General features: G+C 45.5%; 1 protein-coding gene across 1 annotated transcript in view; it reads left to right on the top strand.

Moving 5' to 3' along the window:
* shank1 (SH3 and multiple ankyrin repeat domains 1) overlaps positions 1 to 17,719 on the top strand; it is an 83,550-nt gene that overhangs the window by 14,637 nt on the left and 51,194 nt on the right. Inside the window, 1 exon segment of the mRNA XM_042087203.1 lies at positions 17,626 to 17,719. This exon segment is cut by the window's right edge and continues 452 nt beyond it. Coding sequence (XP_041943137.1) covers positions 17,677 to 17,719 — 43 coding nt within the window. The 5' untranslated portion in view covers positions 17,626 to 17,676.

Below are 17,719 nucleotides of genomic sequence, written 5' to 3'. Positions count from 1 at the left end.
GGGGGGGGGGAGTGGAGGGGACTGTCATCTCCACAGTCTTCTTGGGGTTGGGCGGTTCTGACTGCACCACTGGACCAGCTGTTCGACCTCCTGCCTGTAAGCAGACTCATCACCATCCTGGATCAAACCAATGACGGTGGTGTCATCTGCAAACTTCATGAGTTTCACAGACGGGTTCTTTGAGGTGCAGTCATTAGTGTAGAGAAAGAAGAGCAGCGGGGAGAGGACAGTGTGGGGTGCCTGTACTGATGGACCAGGTTTGGGATGAGATGCTCCCCAGTCTGACATGCTGCTGCCTGTCAGTCAGAAAGCTGATGATCCACTGACAGGTAGAGGCAGGCACTGAGAACTGGGTGAGCTTCTGATGTAGGAGTTCAGGCATGATGGTGTTGAATGCCAAGCTGAAGTCCACAAACAGGATTCTGGCATACGTCCCTGGGGAGTCAAGGTGGTGCAGGATGAATTGCAGTTCCATATTGACAGCATCATCCGCCGACCTGTTTGCCCGGTCCTGTTATGTCCTTCAGATGGCTCAACACCAGTCTTTCAAAGGATTTCATGACCACAGATGTCAGGCAACGGGCCTGTAGTCATTTAATCCTGTGATGGAGGATTTTTTGGGACTGGGATGATGGTAGAGCTTTTGAATCAGGAGGGCACTTCACACAGCTCCAGGGACTGGTTAAAGATCTGCGTGAAGATTGGTGCCAGCTGTTCAGCACAGACACGCAGACAAGAGGGGGACCCACCATCAGGTCGTGGAGCCTTCTTGATCTTCTGCTTCTGAAAGAGCCGGCACACATCCTTCTAGCAGATTGTTAACGCAGGTGGGGGGAGGGGGTTGGGTGTTGAGGGGAAACCTATTGTGCGTGAGGGGTGTGATAATGGGTGCTTTTCAAACCTGCAGTAAAAGGCTACATCTACACTATGTCGGATACGAATGTATCCGACGCACTTTTGCTATGATTCGTCCTCCCTTCCACATTAGACCAGCGTATCCGAAGTGGAGCAATTTGGATCTGCTGGAGACCCCGAACTCATTTTGCTCCGCAGCCGTATCGGACGAATGTGTGTCTGTAGTGTGTTGCGGAACCATCTGAAAAGAAATGACGTACAAGCCCATGTTCCTTTCCCTGATTAGTTTCACGCTCATTTCACATGATGGCCATGCTGCTTCGTTTTCGTGAGAAGTAGCCTAGGCCTACATTTATTAATTTGACAGCCATACAGTGAATGGCAACGGATTATATGCAATTTAAAGACGCCAAGCTATAATATAGCCTACTGTAACTGTATTTCCGAGAAGCTAACTTTGAACATAGCCTAATTATTAGTGTTCGTTTGTCGTTCGTCGACAAAAGCTACTGGAATTATAATGTGAATTCCTATAAAGTAGCATGATGTCTATTGCACCCAGGCAGTAGCCTAAACTTGGCAAACATTGCCCATTTTCCCCGAGTTTTCAGATTTTATCTGATGGTTATTTATTCCCTTGTATCCATACTTATTGACTATGTGTTTGTCATGATTTAAGAATCAGAATTACGAATTTTTACGCAGGTTTTTAAGGCTTCCCAAACTGATACAGTGTTTGTGGATGCAGATCGGATTTGATCCGAAAATAAGAATATGCTCCGTGCCTAACAACACCCCTTAGCTGTTGTAGAATCAGCGTAACCTACGGCCTCTCGGGGCTTATTGCTTAGTATAAGAATAAAGTATGTACATTTGCAAATAAATAGACACTAAGGTGGTATAGGGTAATGCAATTGTCCATGGGAGTACGGCTGGGGATGACTGCCTCCTTGTTGTCCCTGTCAAGGTTGCCAAGTTGTGGACACCTCAGCAGGCACAAGCAAGATGCAATATACATTGAAAAGAGGGTGGGAATGGTGCAATATCAGTATAGACTGATTAAATATAAATATAGTGCAAAGCAGTTCAGTGCAATTATAATGTATTAATAACAATGATTGTAACTGTAAGATTGAAGTACACATGAGGTAGATGAGCAGAACAGTGTTGATTGACTTTGTTCAGTGTAAGGGTGGGGGTTGTTTCTGTGTTCAACATAGTTATTGCTTCGGGGAAGAAGCTGTCTTTGTGTTGGCTGGTTTTGGCAAACAGTGCCCTGTATCGTCTATCAGAGGGAAAGAGGTTGAAAAGTTTGTGACCAGGATGTGAGGGGTCTGTAGAGATTTTTGCTGCCCTTTTCCTGAATCTGTCAGATTAAACTTCCTTAGCTGTCTCAGGAAGTATAACCTCTTTTTCTGGATAGCATCAATGTGGAGAGACCATTTTAGGTCCTGTGAAATGGTTGATCCCAGGAACCTAAAGGAATTGGACACTGTGTCGTTCTGAATAGTGAGGGGGGGGGGGGGGAGTGGAGGGGACTGTCATCTCCACAGTCTTCTTGGGGTTGGGCGGTTCTGACTGCACCACTGGACCAGCTGTTCGACCTCCTGCCTGTAAGCAGACTCATCACCATCCTGGATCAAACCAATGACGGTGGTGTCATCTGCAAACTTCATGAGTTTCACAGACGGGTTCTTTGAGGTGCAGTCATTAGTGTAGAGAAAGAAGAGCAGCGGGGAGAGGACAGTGTGGGGTGCCTGTACTGATGGACCAGGTTTGGGATGAGATGCTCCCCAGTCTGACATGCTGCTGCCTGTCAGTCAGAAAGCTGATGATCCACTGACAGGTAGAGGCAGGCACTGAGAACTGGGTGAGCTTCTGATGTAGGAGTTCAGGCATGATGGTGTTGAATGCCAAGCTGAAGTCCACAAACAGGATTCTGGCATACGTCCCTGGGGAGTCAAGGTGGTGCAGGATGAATTGCAGTTCCATATTGACAGCATCATCCGCCGACCTGTTTGCCCGGTCCTGTTATGTCCTTCAGATGGCTCAACACCAGTCTTTCAAAGGATTTCATGACCACAGATGTCAGGCAACGGGCCTGTAGTCATTTAATCCTGTGATGGAGGATTTTTTGGGACTGGGATGATGGTAGAGCTTTTGAATCAGGAGGGCACTTCACACAGCTCCAGGGACTGGTTAAAGATCTGCGTGAAGATTGGTGCCAGCTGTTCAGCACAGACACGCAGACAAGAGGGGGACCCACCATCAGGTCGTGGAGCCTTCTTGATCTTCTGCTTCTGAAAGAGCCGGCACACATCCTTCTAGCAGATTGTTAACGCAGGTGGGGGGAGGGGGTTGGGTGTTGAGGGGAAACCTATTGTGCGTGAGGGGTGTGATAATGGGTGCTTTTCAAACCTGCAGTAAAAGGCTACATCTACACTATGTCGGATACGAATGTATCCGACGCACTTTTGCTATGATTCGTCCTCCCTTCCACATTAGACCAGCGTATCCGAAGTGGAGCAATTTGGATCTGCTGGAGACCCCGAACTCATTTTGCTCCGCAGCCGTATCGGACGAATGTGTGTCTGTAGTGTGTTGCGGAACCATCTGAAAAGAAATGACGTACAAGCCCATGTTCCTTTCCCTGATTAGTTTCACGCTCATTTCACATGATGGCCATGCTGCTTCGTTTTCGTGAGAAGTAGCCTAGGCCTACATTTATTAATTTGACAGCCATACAGTGAATGGCAACGGATTATATGCAATTTAAAGACGCCAAGCTATAATATAGCCTACTGTAACTGTATTTCCGAGAAGCTAACTTTGAACATAGCCTAATTATTAGTGTTCGTTTGTCGTTCGTCGACAAAAGCTACTGGAATTATAATGTGAATTCCTATAAAGTAGCATGATGTCTATTGCACCCAGGCAGTAGCCTAAACTTGGCAAACATTGCCCATTTTCCCCGAGTTTTCAGATTTTATCTGATGGTTATTTATTCCCTTGTATCCATACTTATTGACTATGTGTTTGTCATGATTTAAGAATCAGAATTACGAATTTTTACGCAGGTTTTTAAGGCTTCCCAAACTGATACAGTGTTTGTGGATGCAGATCGGATTTGATCCGAAAACCCGTATTGAAACTGATCGGTGTAGTGTAGCAGAGGCCAAAGTCATTCAGATCATCAGCCAGTCTGGGATTTTCTGCAGGAGGGGGGGGTGGTCTCCTGCAATTTTTGACCTGTTGCAAGCCTTTCCAAACTGTTGCGGGGTCGCTGGCTGAGAAACTGTTTTTTAGCTTCTTACTGTAGCTCCTTTTGGCTACCCTGACCTCCTTTGTCAGCTTGTTCCTGGCCTGCTTATATAGGTCCCGGTCCTGCGGGCTCCCGTAGACCTCCTCTTTGGCTTGGCGTAGCTTCCTAAGATTAGGAGTGAACCAAGGTTTGCTGTTATTGTATGTGTGGAAGGTCTTAGTTTGCACACAGATGTCCTCGCAAAAACTGATATAGGATGTTACAGTATCAGTGAGGTTATTGAGATCTGTAGCTGCTTCAAAAACGCTCCAGTTGGTGCAGTCAAAGCAAGCCTGCAGCTCCAGCTTTGATTCCCTTGTCCATTTCTTTACAGTCTTTCAGGTTTAGACGTTTTTAGTTTCTGCCTGTAGGTTTGGATGAGGTGAAGCAGACAGTGGTCTGAGAGTCCTAGAGCTGCCCGGGAAACGGCGCGATAGGCATCTTTTAAAGCTGTGTAACAGTGGTTCAATGTGTTTTTGTCCCTGGTGGGAATCTTGATATGCTGTCTGTAATTTGGGAGTTCCTGATTGAGATTGGCGCTGTTAAAATCCCCAACAATAATGGCGAGAGAGTCCGGGTGTTTTTTCTCAATGTCTGTTATCTGGTCAGCTAACTGTTGTAGCGCGTCTACTACGCAGGCTTGTGGCGAAATGTAGACACCGGCCATAACAAACGAAGAGAATTCCCGCGGAGAATAGAATGGCTTACAGTTTATGAAGAGGGTCTCTAAGTGTGGGCTGCACGTCTTTTCCAGCACTGTAACATCTATACACCAACCTTAGTTTAAGTAGAAGAAGATTCCTCCACCTTTCGTTTTCCCTGAAAGTTCTGTTTTGCGGTCCGCTCAGATGAGTTGGAAGCGCCTCCAACAAGGATTTTCTGTAAAAGTTGCTGGATCAGTGAAATTGGGAGGAAAAGTTCCTAAAAAGGCTTGCCTGATGTTTAAGAGTTCTTCCTTTGTAAAAGTTACTGGTGAAATATTGCAGAAAACATAATAAACACACAAAAACAAACAAAGTACTAGAGAGCGAAGTACCGAGGCAGCCATCCGTGGCGCCATCTTGGCTCATGTTCACCCTGTCAAGACTTATTTTCTCAATAATGACCGGCATTCCATATATTATGCAAGGGATAACGGCCGCTGAGGTGTCCTGTTATACGGAATTAATGGACGAGGGCGAGTGGCAAAAAACTCCCCGACACGCAGCGGATAACAGGACACACCTCGAAGGCCGTTATCCCGCTTATCACCCGGTTGCCACTGTAAAGCAAAGGAAACACGCGGTTTTGTTTAAAAAGAAGCTCAAGTTCAGCTTGTTGTACAACTTCCGATAGAATGATAAGTTAGCTTGTTTACAGTTGATTCCATTGTTGCGAAGCCTGCAACCGTAGTCCTACTATGGTTGTCATAGTTACCATTCATAAGCGTCTATATGGAACGGTGTCCTGTTATTCAGAATTAATAGCCACCCCACCAGCCAATCAGAAAAGAGTATTTCTTCTCGCCGGGTGATAACCCTATTTATTACACGGCTCTTCAGAGTGCTGCAGAAAGTTCCATTCACATGAATGGGCCTTCCCAACGTTCGGTGGTCTGTTAAATCTATATAATCACCGGCAAGGTATATAATCACCGCTGTCAATGGCAACGGGTTTTGTGCTTCTAATTAACGTCTTTCATATCACTCCGCAAAAAGTCTGTTCGCTTATTGCAATGGAATTTCATTGAAAGTGAAAGTCAGCTAGTAATACGTTGCCACGCAACACCTGAAACTGTCAAGTTCTATCTGTGTGGCGAACTATTTATTTTGTCAGCAGAAGCCACGAAACGGTAGCAAAATCATTTTTAAAGACCCATTGTGTTGTTTCTTTTCTCGTTTTGGCAGGTAGCCGTGTAATAAGCGAGATAATGTATCTGCTGCGCGTCGGGGTTCTGTTCTCCCTGTCGGGACTTATTTTCTGATAATTACCGGCGGACAATACATTATACCTTACGTAATTCTTCATACACGATAATGTAAAGACACGCTGCTATTCATGTATGTACTCTTTCACGCGCTAGACACATATTCACACACTCAACTAAAGACATTCTCACGCCATGCACAAATACACAGACACACACACACAACTGCATTGCGTTGAACCTGTGCGATTCAGCCCTGCACATGCCCGGACTCGAACCCGCGAACAGCAGCACCTCGGATCGGGAGGCAAGCGTGCTGACAGTTGAGCCAATAGCCCAGGCTACTGGCTCGCATGCCAGCAGCACTCTTGAGGCGTCGGGGAGTGAGGTTTACCAACGGTCCACAAGCACAACTAAGCTAGCTGGCATCCGTTACACACACACCATACACACACACACACACACAGAATGAGACATTTTCAGCCCATTGAGGTCCCTGTGATGGGGCGAGCAGTACTGAACTCCTGTCACATAGTGCAGGACTGGCCCTGGGTTGGTACCTGAGGGAGCTGCTGCTTCAGCTGAACTTGGGCCCGTCACTTCTCCACCGCCCGGACTTGTGACACCTCCCTCTTTTCTCTCCGTCTGCCACTCCAGCCAGCCAAATGGGCCTCTCCCAGGCTAGTGCGAGCCTCAGCCAACCTTAAAAACGCAATTTCTCGGCGAAAAGATGTGCTGCTGCCATCAAAAAAAAAAACTTCTCTGAAGTTTACAATTTTGTCTCATAGCAAGCTGATAAAATTCTCAGCTCTCACCACCACTGTCACCGCTGTACAGAAATATATTTCAGAGGAGTGGAACCTTGAGGGCTCACAAGCAGTCAGCAATATCCTGTGAAGTCGACTAGTAGTATTCTCTCATGCTTCAGTAATTGTCTGTTGTACCTGTCGAGGCAACCGTGTTTGAACAGTATGTTTCAGCCACTAGGCTGAGAGTAGAGGAAATAGTAGTGCTGGGTTGTTTGTTTATTTATTCATTTTGGTTCTTTGGTTCTAAGAAAATTGAAAAGCGTACAACTTAAAATGACTCTGGGCCCTATCTTACACCCGGTGCAACGTGGTGCCAAGCGCAACGCAAGTCTTGTTCCTATCTTACACCCAAGGCAGTGATAAATTTTTCGCCATGCGCTCCAGTTCAATTGAACATTGTCCCTACGGGTGTGTCAATTAAAAAATAGATGTGGTCAGGCACATGATCCAAAAAATCTTAAACCCACTAAAAATCATTACTCTGAGCAAGAAAAACCTGGTCTAAAGTGAAAAGCGCATACAAGCACAGCTATTTTGAAGGCGCGCTGTCACGAAATGTAAGCAGCCCTTAGCAAAGAGTCCCAGGCAACAACTCATCCACAGGATGAATATCCTTAGGATTTGTATTCAGTCATTCAAACATTATCAGGCTATGTTTTTGATTGTAACCCCTTGTAAGTCAATAGTGAAAGTAAATAACTAAGTGTAAAACTGTTTTGTCATTGCCTATGAGACCATGGTGAAGTTAGTTTCAGTTTGGATGAGTTCAAATAATAGGCAAATACAGATGCATGTAGGCTATACTCTGCTAGTCACCCACACCTTTTAGTAAAGCAAGGTTTAGAGGAATCCTAGTGGTGCATACAGGGTCTCGCGTGCAAGCAGATTCAGATGCGCTGACTGCCAAAATACCAAGGCGCCTTCTGATGTTGTGCTCCTTGGTTTAATAGATGTTATGCCCAAAACACACCCATGACTGATTAAAAAACATGAGAACAACCCTTTTGAACAATGCGCCTGGCGAACTTATTACGCCATCAAGGGCGATTTTGGGCCACACCCTACACATATTTAAACCATCTTCTTCAGACTGTGTGTTTTAGATCGTTAAAATAGGGCCCTTTGTGTGGAAATACTGAAACACAAAACCAATGAGACAGAATTTGTTAGGCCTAATTTTAAACAGTTAATTTGCTGCCATGGCACCTCATACAAAATTGAGATAACATTTCTTGAAACATTACAGACATGCAAAAGTCAGGTCAAAAGTTGATAAAATATCCATTTATATGTCTCTGGTTTAATCTCATTTTACAACAGGATCTGGTTTTAATCTCATTGGTACAGTCACTGAGATAAGGATTAGAGATCTTCAGTTCAAAATGCAATTTAGTCCCTGCCCAGGATTAATCATAGCCATGATATAAGGCCTCGGTAATAAAGTTGCATCTTTTGCCTTGTGTGTTGCTGTCACAGTAACGAGTGCCGCTGAAGAGTGTTAATTGTGCTCTGAGATCAACACAGAGAGACGTGTGAAGCATGACTAGATAAAATGCACCGAACGCACACCACTCCAAATGTCAACACTCAGCCTGAGCCTGTCAGGACTACAGTAGGCTCATGACAGGTTGTTTCTGCCCCTGCTAATGGAAAATCATAAACTCCTTAATTTCCTTCATCACATTGTCCAGTGAAGAAAATGTGAGCAAAACAAATGTGCGACAATTGTGTGTGTGCCTTTTGAACATTAACTGCACAATGTACTTCATATACGGATGTCATTACAAAGATCTACTTCATATCAGTTAAAAAGGTTTATTATCAGGTGTTTATTGACAGGGAAACATGAAAATGTGATGAATTTGTACTCATATAAAGGAAAAAGACCTAGCGTTTTAAAATGCTCATCTGTCATCTATATTGTAGGAGAACCCCCCCCCCCCCCTCAACACATACACCATTAAGTATTAAACGCCAGCCAGGTACATAAAGGACATTATCCACTATATATCTATATGTCTATATATAAACTCATCACATCATTAGCATCTGAAAGTCAAGATGAAATGTGTCCTGTCCTCTCAGAATTCTGCGCTGGCAGATGCTTTACTCCATAGAACTCAAAGTGATTCGGGAAACTTGAGAGATAAGTGAACTGGGAGAAAGACGGAGTGGAGAAGGAAAGAGCAGCAATTGGGAAATGGGAATGAGGGGGGGGGGGGAGTCACATGGGCTGACACTGCCTGGGGCGGTTGAGCAGCACTGGCCTTAAATATTTCAGTGCTCTTGTATGCTCAGTCTCCGCCCCTAAAGCAGCTCCCATATTAATTATTCATGAGCAAGGCGCCTCCTCTGCTGCCTACTGGCTCTTGCCACCGAGGTCGACCGTGATGTCATTATTCCCTGCCGGTCCCAGCTGCTGAGGACATTTTAAAAGCTGTAACTCTTTAAATGGGACCTCATCACTCCAAAAAAGACATGCGACTAACTCTTGTTATGCAACTCTACAACCGCCTGGGTTGAAAGCACTGTGCTGTGTGTCTCAATCACGATGTGGAAAGTATTAGCAGTGGCTCTGCATACCCCAGAGTAGAATTATAAAATAATTTAACAATTGCATGTACCTAGTGCTCCTCCCTTGTTCGCCTGTCACAGTGGTGAAGATGCAACACTCTGTAAAAGCCGTGGATTGTCTGCCTCAGTAGTAAAGCCCCACTATTAGTGCATGTGTATGCTAACAGTTTGTTTCTGTCTCACACCAATTAGGAAACTACACGGAAGAAATGTGTAGTAATTATTCTCTCACATCTATGCTTTAAGTTAGGGGTATTAAGCAGAGCTCTGGTCCACCACCCTCTTGCTTTATATACTTTCTGTTTTTTCACACAGAAAGAGAAAGACATTGAGTGTCCTTGTATTATATAAATAGCTGTTAATGCGGAGCATCCAGTGGTTCATGCTGGCTGTATCCAATTCTTCGGTGTATAAAATCACTGTAGGAAACAGACAAATAACTACAGCCTCATCTGCTGCAGCCAGCATGGTATTTCTGATTGCCTGCCATGCTTTCTCTGAATGTCTTTGAGGACTTCACTGAGGCATGTCAGATTTGAGGTGTAAAAGAATCAGTGTAGATTAGGGGAACAAGCAAACAAATGACAAAAAAAAAATAATTTTGAATTTCCTCAGATGTATGCACCACAATGGCTTCTTATCACAGCCAAATCATTTGCTCTTGTTTTTTGTCAACAGCCGTAGCGTCATGGATTTATTCCTTGCACTCGGCAACCCTCCCGTTCTCTTGGGTCTGGATTTCTGGCATTTTCCGCAGGCACACTAAACTGCAAGACTCCGCTGCCAGACCCTGACGGTCCCCACCATTTTGCTCGGCCACAAAGAATCACAGCAGTGGAGTCCGCCCAGGCTGGACCCTTTATTCCCTGCACTTTTTTCGAAAGGCTCTTTCATGGACAGCCCTTTGAGCACACAGACAGACACAGACACAAACACAAACGGTTGGCTGGAAATTGAATAAGGCAACGCACAGTGGACGTTATTACATCCTCGTGTTTAGCCATTCAAAGGGAGGCCGACGGCACCAAGTCCATTAGCTCATATGCATCTTTGTCTATGTAGTCTCTAGTCCTCATGGCGATGAGAGCTCGAGATGCGAGCTGAGCTCACTGTCTCTCAGCTCAGGGTTTGTCAGTGTCCCAGTTAGCGCCACCTCGGGTCAGCTCCCTGCTGGGTCAGCTCCCTGCTGGGTATGCTTGCTCGGATGATGGGAGTCGCAGGAAGCCCTGTGGGTGTGCGGTGTGCGGAGAGCTTCTGTCTGCTCACATGTTGAGGTGCAATTACATGGATTCTTGTATTTTGATTGCCCCCTCCACACCCGCCCACCCCAATCCCAGCCTTTGGTATCTGTTTTTTCCACATGCAGAGTCAAGATGGATGCATTGGGATTGGGGGGTTTTGAGTGCCTGAGAAATATGTTTTGATAGAAAAGGCTCTGGAACAAGGAAGTGAGAAGGGCAGAGGTGAAGGTGACACACGCACAGACAGACAGACACACACACACACACACACACACACACACACACACACACACACACAGACACGCACATACACACACACGCCCACACACACAGTGCCACACAAACATGAACGTGCCATATACTACCTGTAGGGCCAACACACCCAGCCTCTGTCACTATGTAGGACCATGTGTAATGAGAGAGAAAGAGAGAGAGAGAGAGAAATTGGCCGCTCCAGTTTAGTGGTGCAAAAGTGGGACGGTCTGTTCCTTGGAAGTTTCCCAGTAAATCGTCCTGGGGACTGAGACACTGGAAATATCTATCTATATACACCCTCCGTCCTACATAAGTGAGAGAGAGAGAGAGAGAGAGGGAGGAAAAGGAGCATGAATGTGTGTGTATGCCATTGTGTTAACAGGGTTGTAAGCATAAGATCGTGGTGTAAAGCCACATACAGGCCACTGTACATGTGATCGTCGGAGAGCCCCAGCCAGAGTGATTGGCATTCAGCTGCTGGCGGGTGGTGGTGGACAGGTGCTGACCTGTGCGGAACCTCTGCACAGCACTGGACAGTCTGTCCAGGCAGCGGACAGCGAAGAAGGACAAGCAAGCAAGGCCTGAATATGAGAAACACCTTCAACACGCTTTTCTGTCTTAATACCACAGCCTTTATACTTTATACAACCTTTATACTATCATGCCTGAAAGAGCTTTTATAGCATCTCGACAAAAAGAAAAAAAGATGGTGATGAACAGCCAGGGAGCCGAGCACATGGGTACAGTGTAATTCCAACCCATTATATTAAATACTATTAAATATTTTCATACTACAAAGCCAATATCAAGGACACAATGTTTTATCGAGGACAGGCACTTTAAATTCTGTTAACCATTAACCTTCGTCTTTTGCCCAAAGCAAGATGGAGGAGAACTCAGACAGGATGTTGGTTTAGAAGGCTCCAACCTCCCCCTACTTCCCTCCAGTGTGCTTAACGACCCTCCTCTCCTCGAGTGTCTGTGTGTGCTGAGGAGAGAAGGACACACAGATTTCTAAAAGGATAAAAAGAGAGGCGGTGGCACAGAGCAGGAATGGCAGACCTGGCAAAGATTTCTATCATTTTCAATCTTTCTGGCCATCGTTTGGCCCGAGGAGGCCTATTGTCTTCCTCTAGCATGGCGCTTTTTTAATTAAGATTATCGTGCTCGCTCTTTACACCAGTAAATCATCAACTCATTTGTCATTTTCTTTCCCTGGACAGGGCTTTAAGTGATGTCTTTCTCTCTGCGTTTTCGATGAGCCTTACCTTGTCCCCTGTATCGTTCTGCTCTCATGATTTCTCTCACACATTTCCATCCTCTCACAATTGTTCTGTCACCTTTTCTGTCTTTCCTGCACGTCTGTCTGCCTTGAGGTTTTGCTGTCCTCTTTTTCTCTCATGCCACCACCCCCCCCCAGCCCAAAACTCCTTCCTCTCTCCTTCCTCCCGCTGTTCCTTGTTCCATCTCTCTAATCAGCTCACCCTTGTTCTTGTCGTTTGCCTATCGCCTGTTCCATTGAGATAGATCTCCCTCCCCCTGCTGGCTCCTCTCTCTCTCTCTCTCTCTCTCTCTCTCTCTCTTTCTAAATCCCACTGAAGCTAATCCTTCAGTATCTTTATATCTGATTTACTTTTCTCTCCCTCGTTCCCTTGCATTTTTATTGTCTCTCTCCCCATTTCTCTTTCTCTCTTATTTCTTTCTCTTTTTATCTTCTCTCTCACCAGCCCTTTACCCATTTTTCTCTCCTTCTCTTCTCTCTTTCTTCCTCCCCCTGGCTCTCTTGCACACTCTCCCTCTCACTCTGACTTTTTTTTTTCTCTCTCTAACATGCCCTCTATCCATTTATTTCTCTCATTTCTGTCGTCACACTCTATCTCCTTTTTGTTTTATTGCACATACATTTTCTCTCTCTCTCTCTCTGTCTCTCTCTCTCTCATATCCCTACAGACAATCCCCTTTTTTCTATCTCCTTCCTGCTGTTCCCGCTGCAGCCCGCCTGGTCTCCCCTGCTTTCCCCATCCCCTCCATATCTCCAGTGATTACTCAGCAGTATGCAAAAGCACAGACTCCTCTCCTCTCTCGTTCACGCTCACTTTTAGCCACCCGCTTCCCCTAATTAGTGGGCCTTTCTGATGGGCTGCTGACCACAATGCCCTCTGCCACCTTATCCACCTCTGCGTCTGTCTGCCCTCCTGTCAGGCCATCTCTCTCTCTCTCTCTCTGGCTCTGTCTGTTTGTATTATTTGGATGGAGTTGTTGGTACAGAACTCTGGCCAAATTAATTTTTTATCCCCGGATCCTGTCATGTGTGTGGGTTTGTGTTTTAACACAGGGTAGCAGAGCGGCAATTAAATTTTAATGCTCTGTTAAAATATGCAGGCCGACGCGTGATAAGTTATGTGTGGGGTGAGACAGCCGGAAGCAGGTGGGGGTTTTGTAGGGGAGGGATATGGGATTGGGGGGGGGGGGGATTGCACAAGTTCTTTTCATGTCTTAACCACCGGCTTTTCGGTAGGATTCTAAAACTGTGGATGAGCTGTTGATCGCACAGCTGCGGGCCTTGGTCTCACTGCGTGACACCTGCCAACCACCAACCAAATCCATTTGCAAACACGCTTCCATACACAGACAGTTCCTTCCATCTGGCCGGCGCCTCTCCCCAAGTCTGACCTCATCATGAGTGGTCTTTACACTCTCCATGGGCTCACCTCTATGTCAACAATGGACCCACCCAAGCGTGACTGAACGCTAGTGCGTGGCCTTGACAGCTTGCCTTCTTAAGAACCTGACGCCTCGCCCTCAGTGTGGAGCCGAGAGCGGTGATCTGAGTTGTAAATGTGGCGAACGGAGACTCTCAAATAACCTCTCTCCCCTCTCTCTCACTCTCGCCAATGAAGCCCATCAGCCTTAATTAGGCCAGGTGGCATTTCTTTTTCTGTCAGTCGTGACCTATGAGCACGCAGCTCCCTACCCGGGCAAGATCATGTACTTGATTCTAATTAAGGTGTGTGCGATGAAAGCCTCACTACAACCCTCACTCAGACACACATGATCCTGTGTTTTGGGCTAATGAGGGGTGGTGTTTCAGGTGCATGGTCAGGGGTTGTTGTGAATCGGCATCTGGTATTAGAGGCTACTAATGCAGACCTCTTGAACTAGAGGGGTGTCTTACTATATAACAAATTGGTTCTCATGGTCTTTTCTGTGTTATTTGATGCATTACACAAAATGATAAGGCTGTAAAATGATTTCTTTGTGTGTTACAATTGGGCATCAGGGTGATTAAGTTTGTTCTCCCCAAACCACGATTTCCACTTGCTAGACTGCTGTCTCTTTCTCGCTCTCTATTTATCTCTCTCTGTCTCTTTCTCGCTCTCTATTTATCTCTCTCTGTCTCTCGTTTCTTTTCCCTTTCCTTCTTTCTTTCCTTCCGTTCTCCTCATTGTCAGTTTTGACAGGTTTTCTTTTTCTCTGCCACTCACTGTCTTTCAGGGTCACTCTTGTCATCATATGCCAAACACATCTTCCCTTTCTGTCAGCCCTTTCTCCCCAGTGTCCTTCCCCCTGAACACACACTTTTTTTTGTCACCGACAGACTCAACACCCCAACACACACACACACACGCGGCCTGATATGCATAGTCGCTGTCTAAGTATAAGAGGCATCAGGGTCTCCATCGCAGTGTGGGCCAGGATATTGACTGTGAGGAGGAGGAGGGAGGGGGTCGAAATGAGTTAATAAATAGGTGGCAGGAGATTAAGAGCTGAGAGCAGTGGTGGAGCGGCGTAGTGTGGCACACACACACACACACACACGCAACCACTTCATTAAGGTTGCCTCTATGACAAGAAGCCACCACTAAAAGCTCAGCTCCAGCCGTCTTCTCTAGCTTACTGGCTGCTCATGTACGCTGTCACGCCAATTACACGCCGCTGCAAAGTTGGTTAGCCTCATTTTTGGCCGTTCGGGGCTGTAGTCCCTTCCATTATAGGGGCGTTGGTTGCTGTGGTTACCTCAGATGTCGGATGTTCAATGCTGTAACAGCATGGTGTCTAGTACTCCGATCATCTCTACTGTCGCTGTTGTTGTTCAGTCCTCATGTTAGATGTCAGGTTTTATCTATGATTGGTCATCTTGTTCCACGCCCATTTCTTGTACCATTCACTCAGTCCACCCTTTTACTGGATGTGTATCATTAAATGTTTAGTAGTGCATTTACAGTAAATACACCCCATGACCACTCAGGCATCTGTGAAGAATATCTTTTTGTTGCATTATACTGTAACTGCTACTTCACACGCAATGTCAGTGTTAATGGGTTTCCCACAGAATTACTATTACGTGACCTGCTAGTGTGTGACCTGCAACCTCTTATGTGGCATTCATGGCACTCAGCTGAAACACTAGAGCTTTTATATAGTAGCCCACATCTACTGCATCAGACAGGCTTGGTTAATATCTCACAGAGTGCAGTATATGCTGCTAAATGTATAGATGTATACATTTAGGATGACAGCCTCTGGGCGCACTTTAAAATGCTCCACTAAATGATGAAGTGCTCCCAGGTGTCCTCCACTGCCTGTTCGTTATTGGAGGTGTTTTCCGATACAGAGTGTTCATTGTTGTTGCCACATCTAGTGCGCCGGCATGATTACAATGGTGGCGCTCGTTGTTGTGCCGTGACCTCTGTGTCGTGGTGGTGCTTCTCTTTTTTTTCTCTGCTGTTGCGACTCTGATTACCTCATATTTGCTGTGGATGTACAGTAGGGGACAGGACAGGGCCAGGAACTGGGTTGTGAAACACTTCTGCCTCTGTGCAAGGACGGGGGGTGTGTGTGTGGGGGGGGGGGTCTGATTCGATCAGCAGGCTGACCCAGAGCTACCCCCCCTCCCATATCTGTGTTGTAATTACTTTCCCTGATAAGTGGTGTTCATTTGGTGTGCATTTTTCTCTTCCACACCCTGGGGGTCTCAGTTTGCCGGTCAACAGTGACCCTTTCCTATACACACATCCAAATGACTGAAGCCAAACGACACACTATGCAATGCATACGCCTATAAGAACCTAGAGTCTTATTTGAAAATTACGTCTTAAAATAAATGATTAACCCTAAGTTATGGATATTGATCTTGATGTTACCACTGAGTATTGTGGGCTTCTGGGTTAACACAGACCAAAATCTCAGTGTAGAGTTCTGACCACCACTGATCTGGATTATTTAAATGATATGCAGAGGCACAGAAATAAACATGGTGGGTGGATCACGAAATATTTGAGCAATTTTCAGCCCCTTGCTATCAGCTCTGCACAGAATGTCTCATTGCTCCCAAGACGATTGTTTTCATGTTCCAGAGGCAGGAGAGATGCAATAAAGCGAGAAGGTTAACTTTTTGGAATTTGTACTGAAGTAGCTCTGTGTTAAATCAATACCAATGAGTGTTCTTTCTTGCTCTATATCCAGTGTGGAGCAATGATCTATTGTTTCAATTCTCAAAAACGTATTCAGTAGCAAACCAAGCCACTGAATACAAAAGTGTTAAATCAGTTTCTAAGATAGGTGTCTTGCAGAGAACACAGAGTTGCATGGTGTTGTTAATGAAACAACACAATTGTCCTATGACTCAACATGACTCAACAAGCTGCTCCTAATAGTTTCATCAAAGAGTTGTAGTGAACACCTTGAATACTTTAGCAGTACACAAACTCATCTTAACTCTCATCTCTTGACATGTTGATATGGTACACACTCACTCTAACAGTATATGTAGGCTACAGCACACTGTCTTTAGTAGTCTCAGCCATAACTGTGTTCTTCACAATCCAGAGGGTGGATTGGGTCTGAAATGAAGTTGTTATAACCTGTCACTTGGATCATAAATTTTATAGTCTGACCTAGTTTGTTCAAAAAGCACATTCACCAAAGAAGACCCTCTCTTTATTTGAACTCTATAGTTTTGTGTGAATTGTATAGAACACTTTAAAGTGTAGATATATAGATTGGGTTGTAGTAGCACCATAGCCTACTTTGTTTTAAACATAGACTGTATATATAGTTCTATATATACAGTCTATGGTTTTAAACTAATGCAAAATATCTGCACTGTTGAGCAGCTAAATGTGCTGACTTGTGTTTTGTGTATATAATAATATGTAAATCGTTGTTTTTGTGGGCATCGGTGATGATGAACGAGATTATATTCTCAAGATATTGAATACAGTCCACTGAATGTGTAAACTACATCAGTGGATGAGAGAGAGGAGGATGGAATTTATTTCTGTCTATTTGCTGAGTCTTTGCCGGCGGTCTCAGTGGTGCCGCTTGAGGAGCTCGTTCAGGTGGTCTGGGACGCATCCGCATCAGCATCCGCAACACCACAGAGTGTGTGAATGAGCGCAGGGCCGATAGGAGTGCGTCTGTTACCATGGCAACCACACCGGTGGTCTCCAACTGTGGTAGTGCTGGTTGTGAAGGCGGGTGCAAAGCTGTGAAGTGGGTCAGCATTTTTTTTCCTTCTCTGTCTCTTTTTTTTTTAATCTTCTCTGAGTTTGTTGAAGTTATCAAGCATTTCTGCCATGCTCCCTCCCTTTAGCCCCAAGTCTGTCACTGTTGATTTTTCATTCAACCTCAGAGTCTAATACTTTTCTACTCTCTCTCTCTGTCTTTTATTGTCTTTTTCAGTGAGTCTCTGGGGATGATGCCATTGCCGCTGGTGCCACCCTCCCTGTCGCCATGACAATGCCGCTTAGTCCCCTCTCCAGTGACGAGGAGCAGC

The sequence above is a fragment of the Alosa sapidissima genome, chromosome 3 (genome assembly GCF_018492685.1).
Source record: "Alosa sapidissima isolate fAloSap1 chromosome 3, fAloSap1.pri, whole genome shotgun sequence".
Taxonomy (NCBI): domain Eukaryota; kingdom Metazoa; phylum Chordata; class Actinopteri; order Clupeiformes; family Clupeidae; genus Alosa; species Alosa sapidissima.
This window is presented reverse-complemented; position numbering and strand designations above follow the sequence as displayed.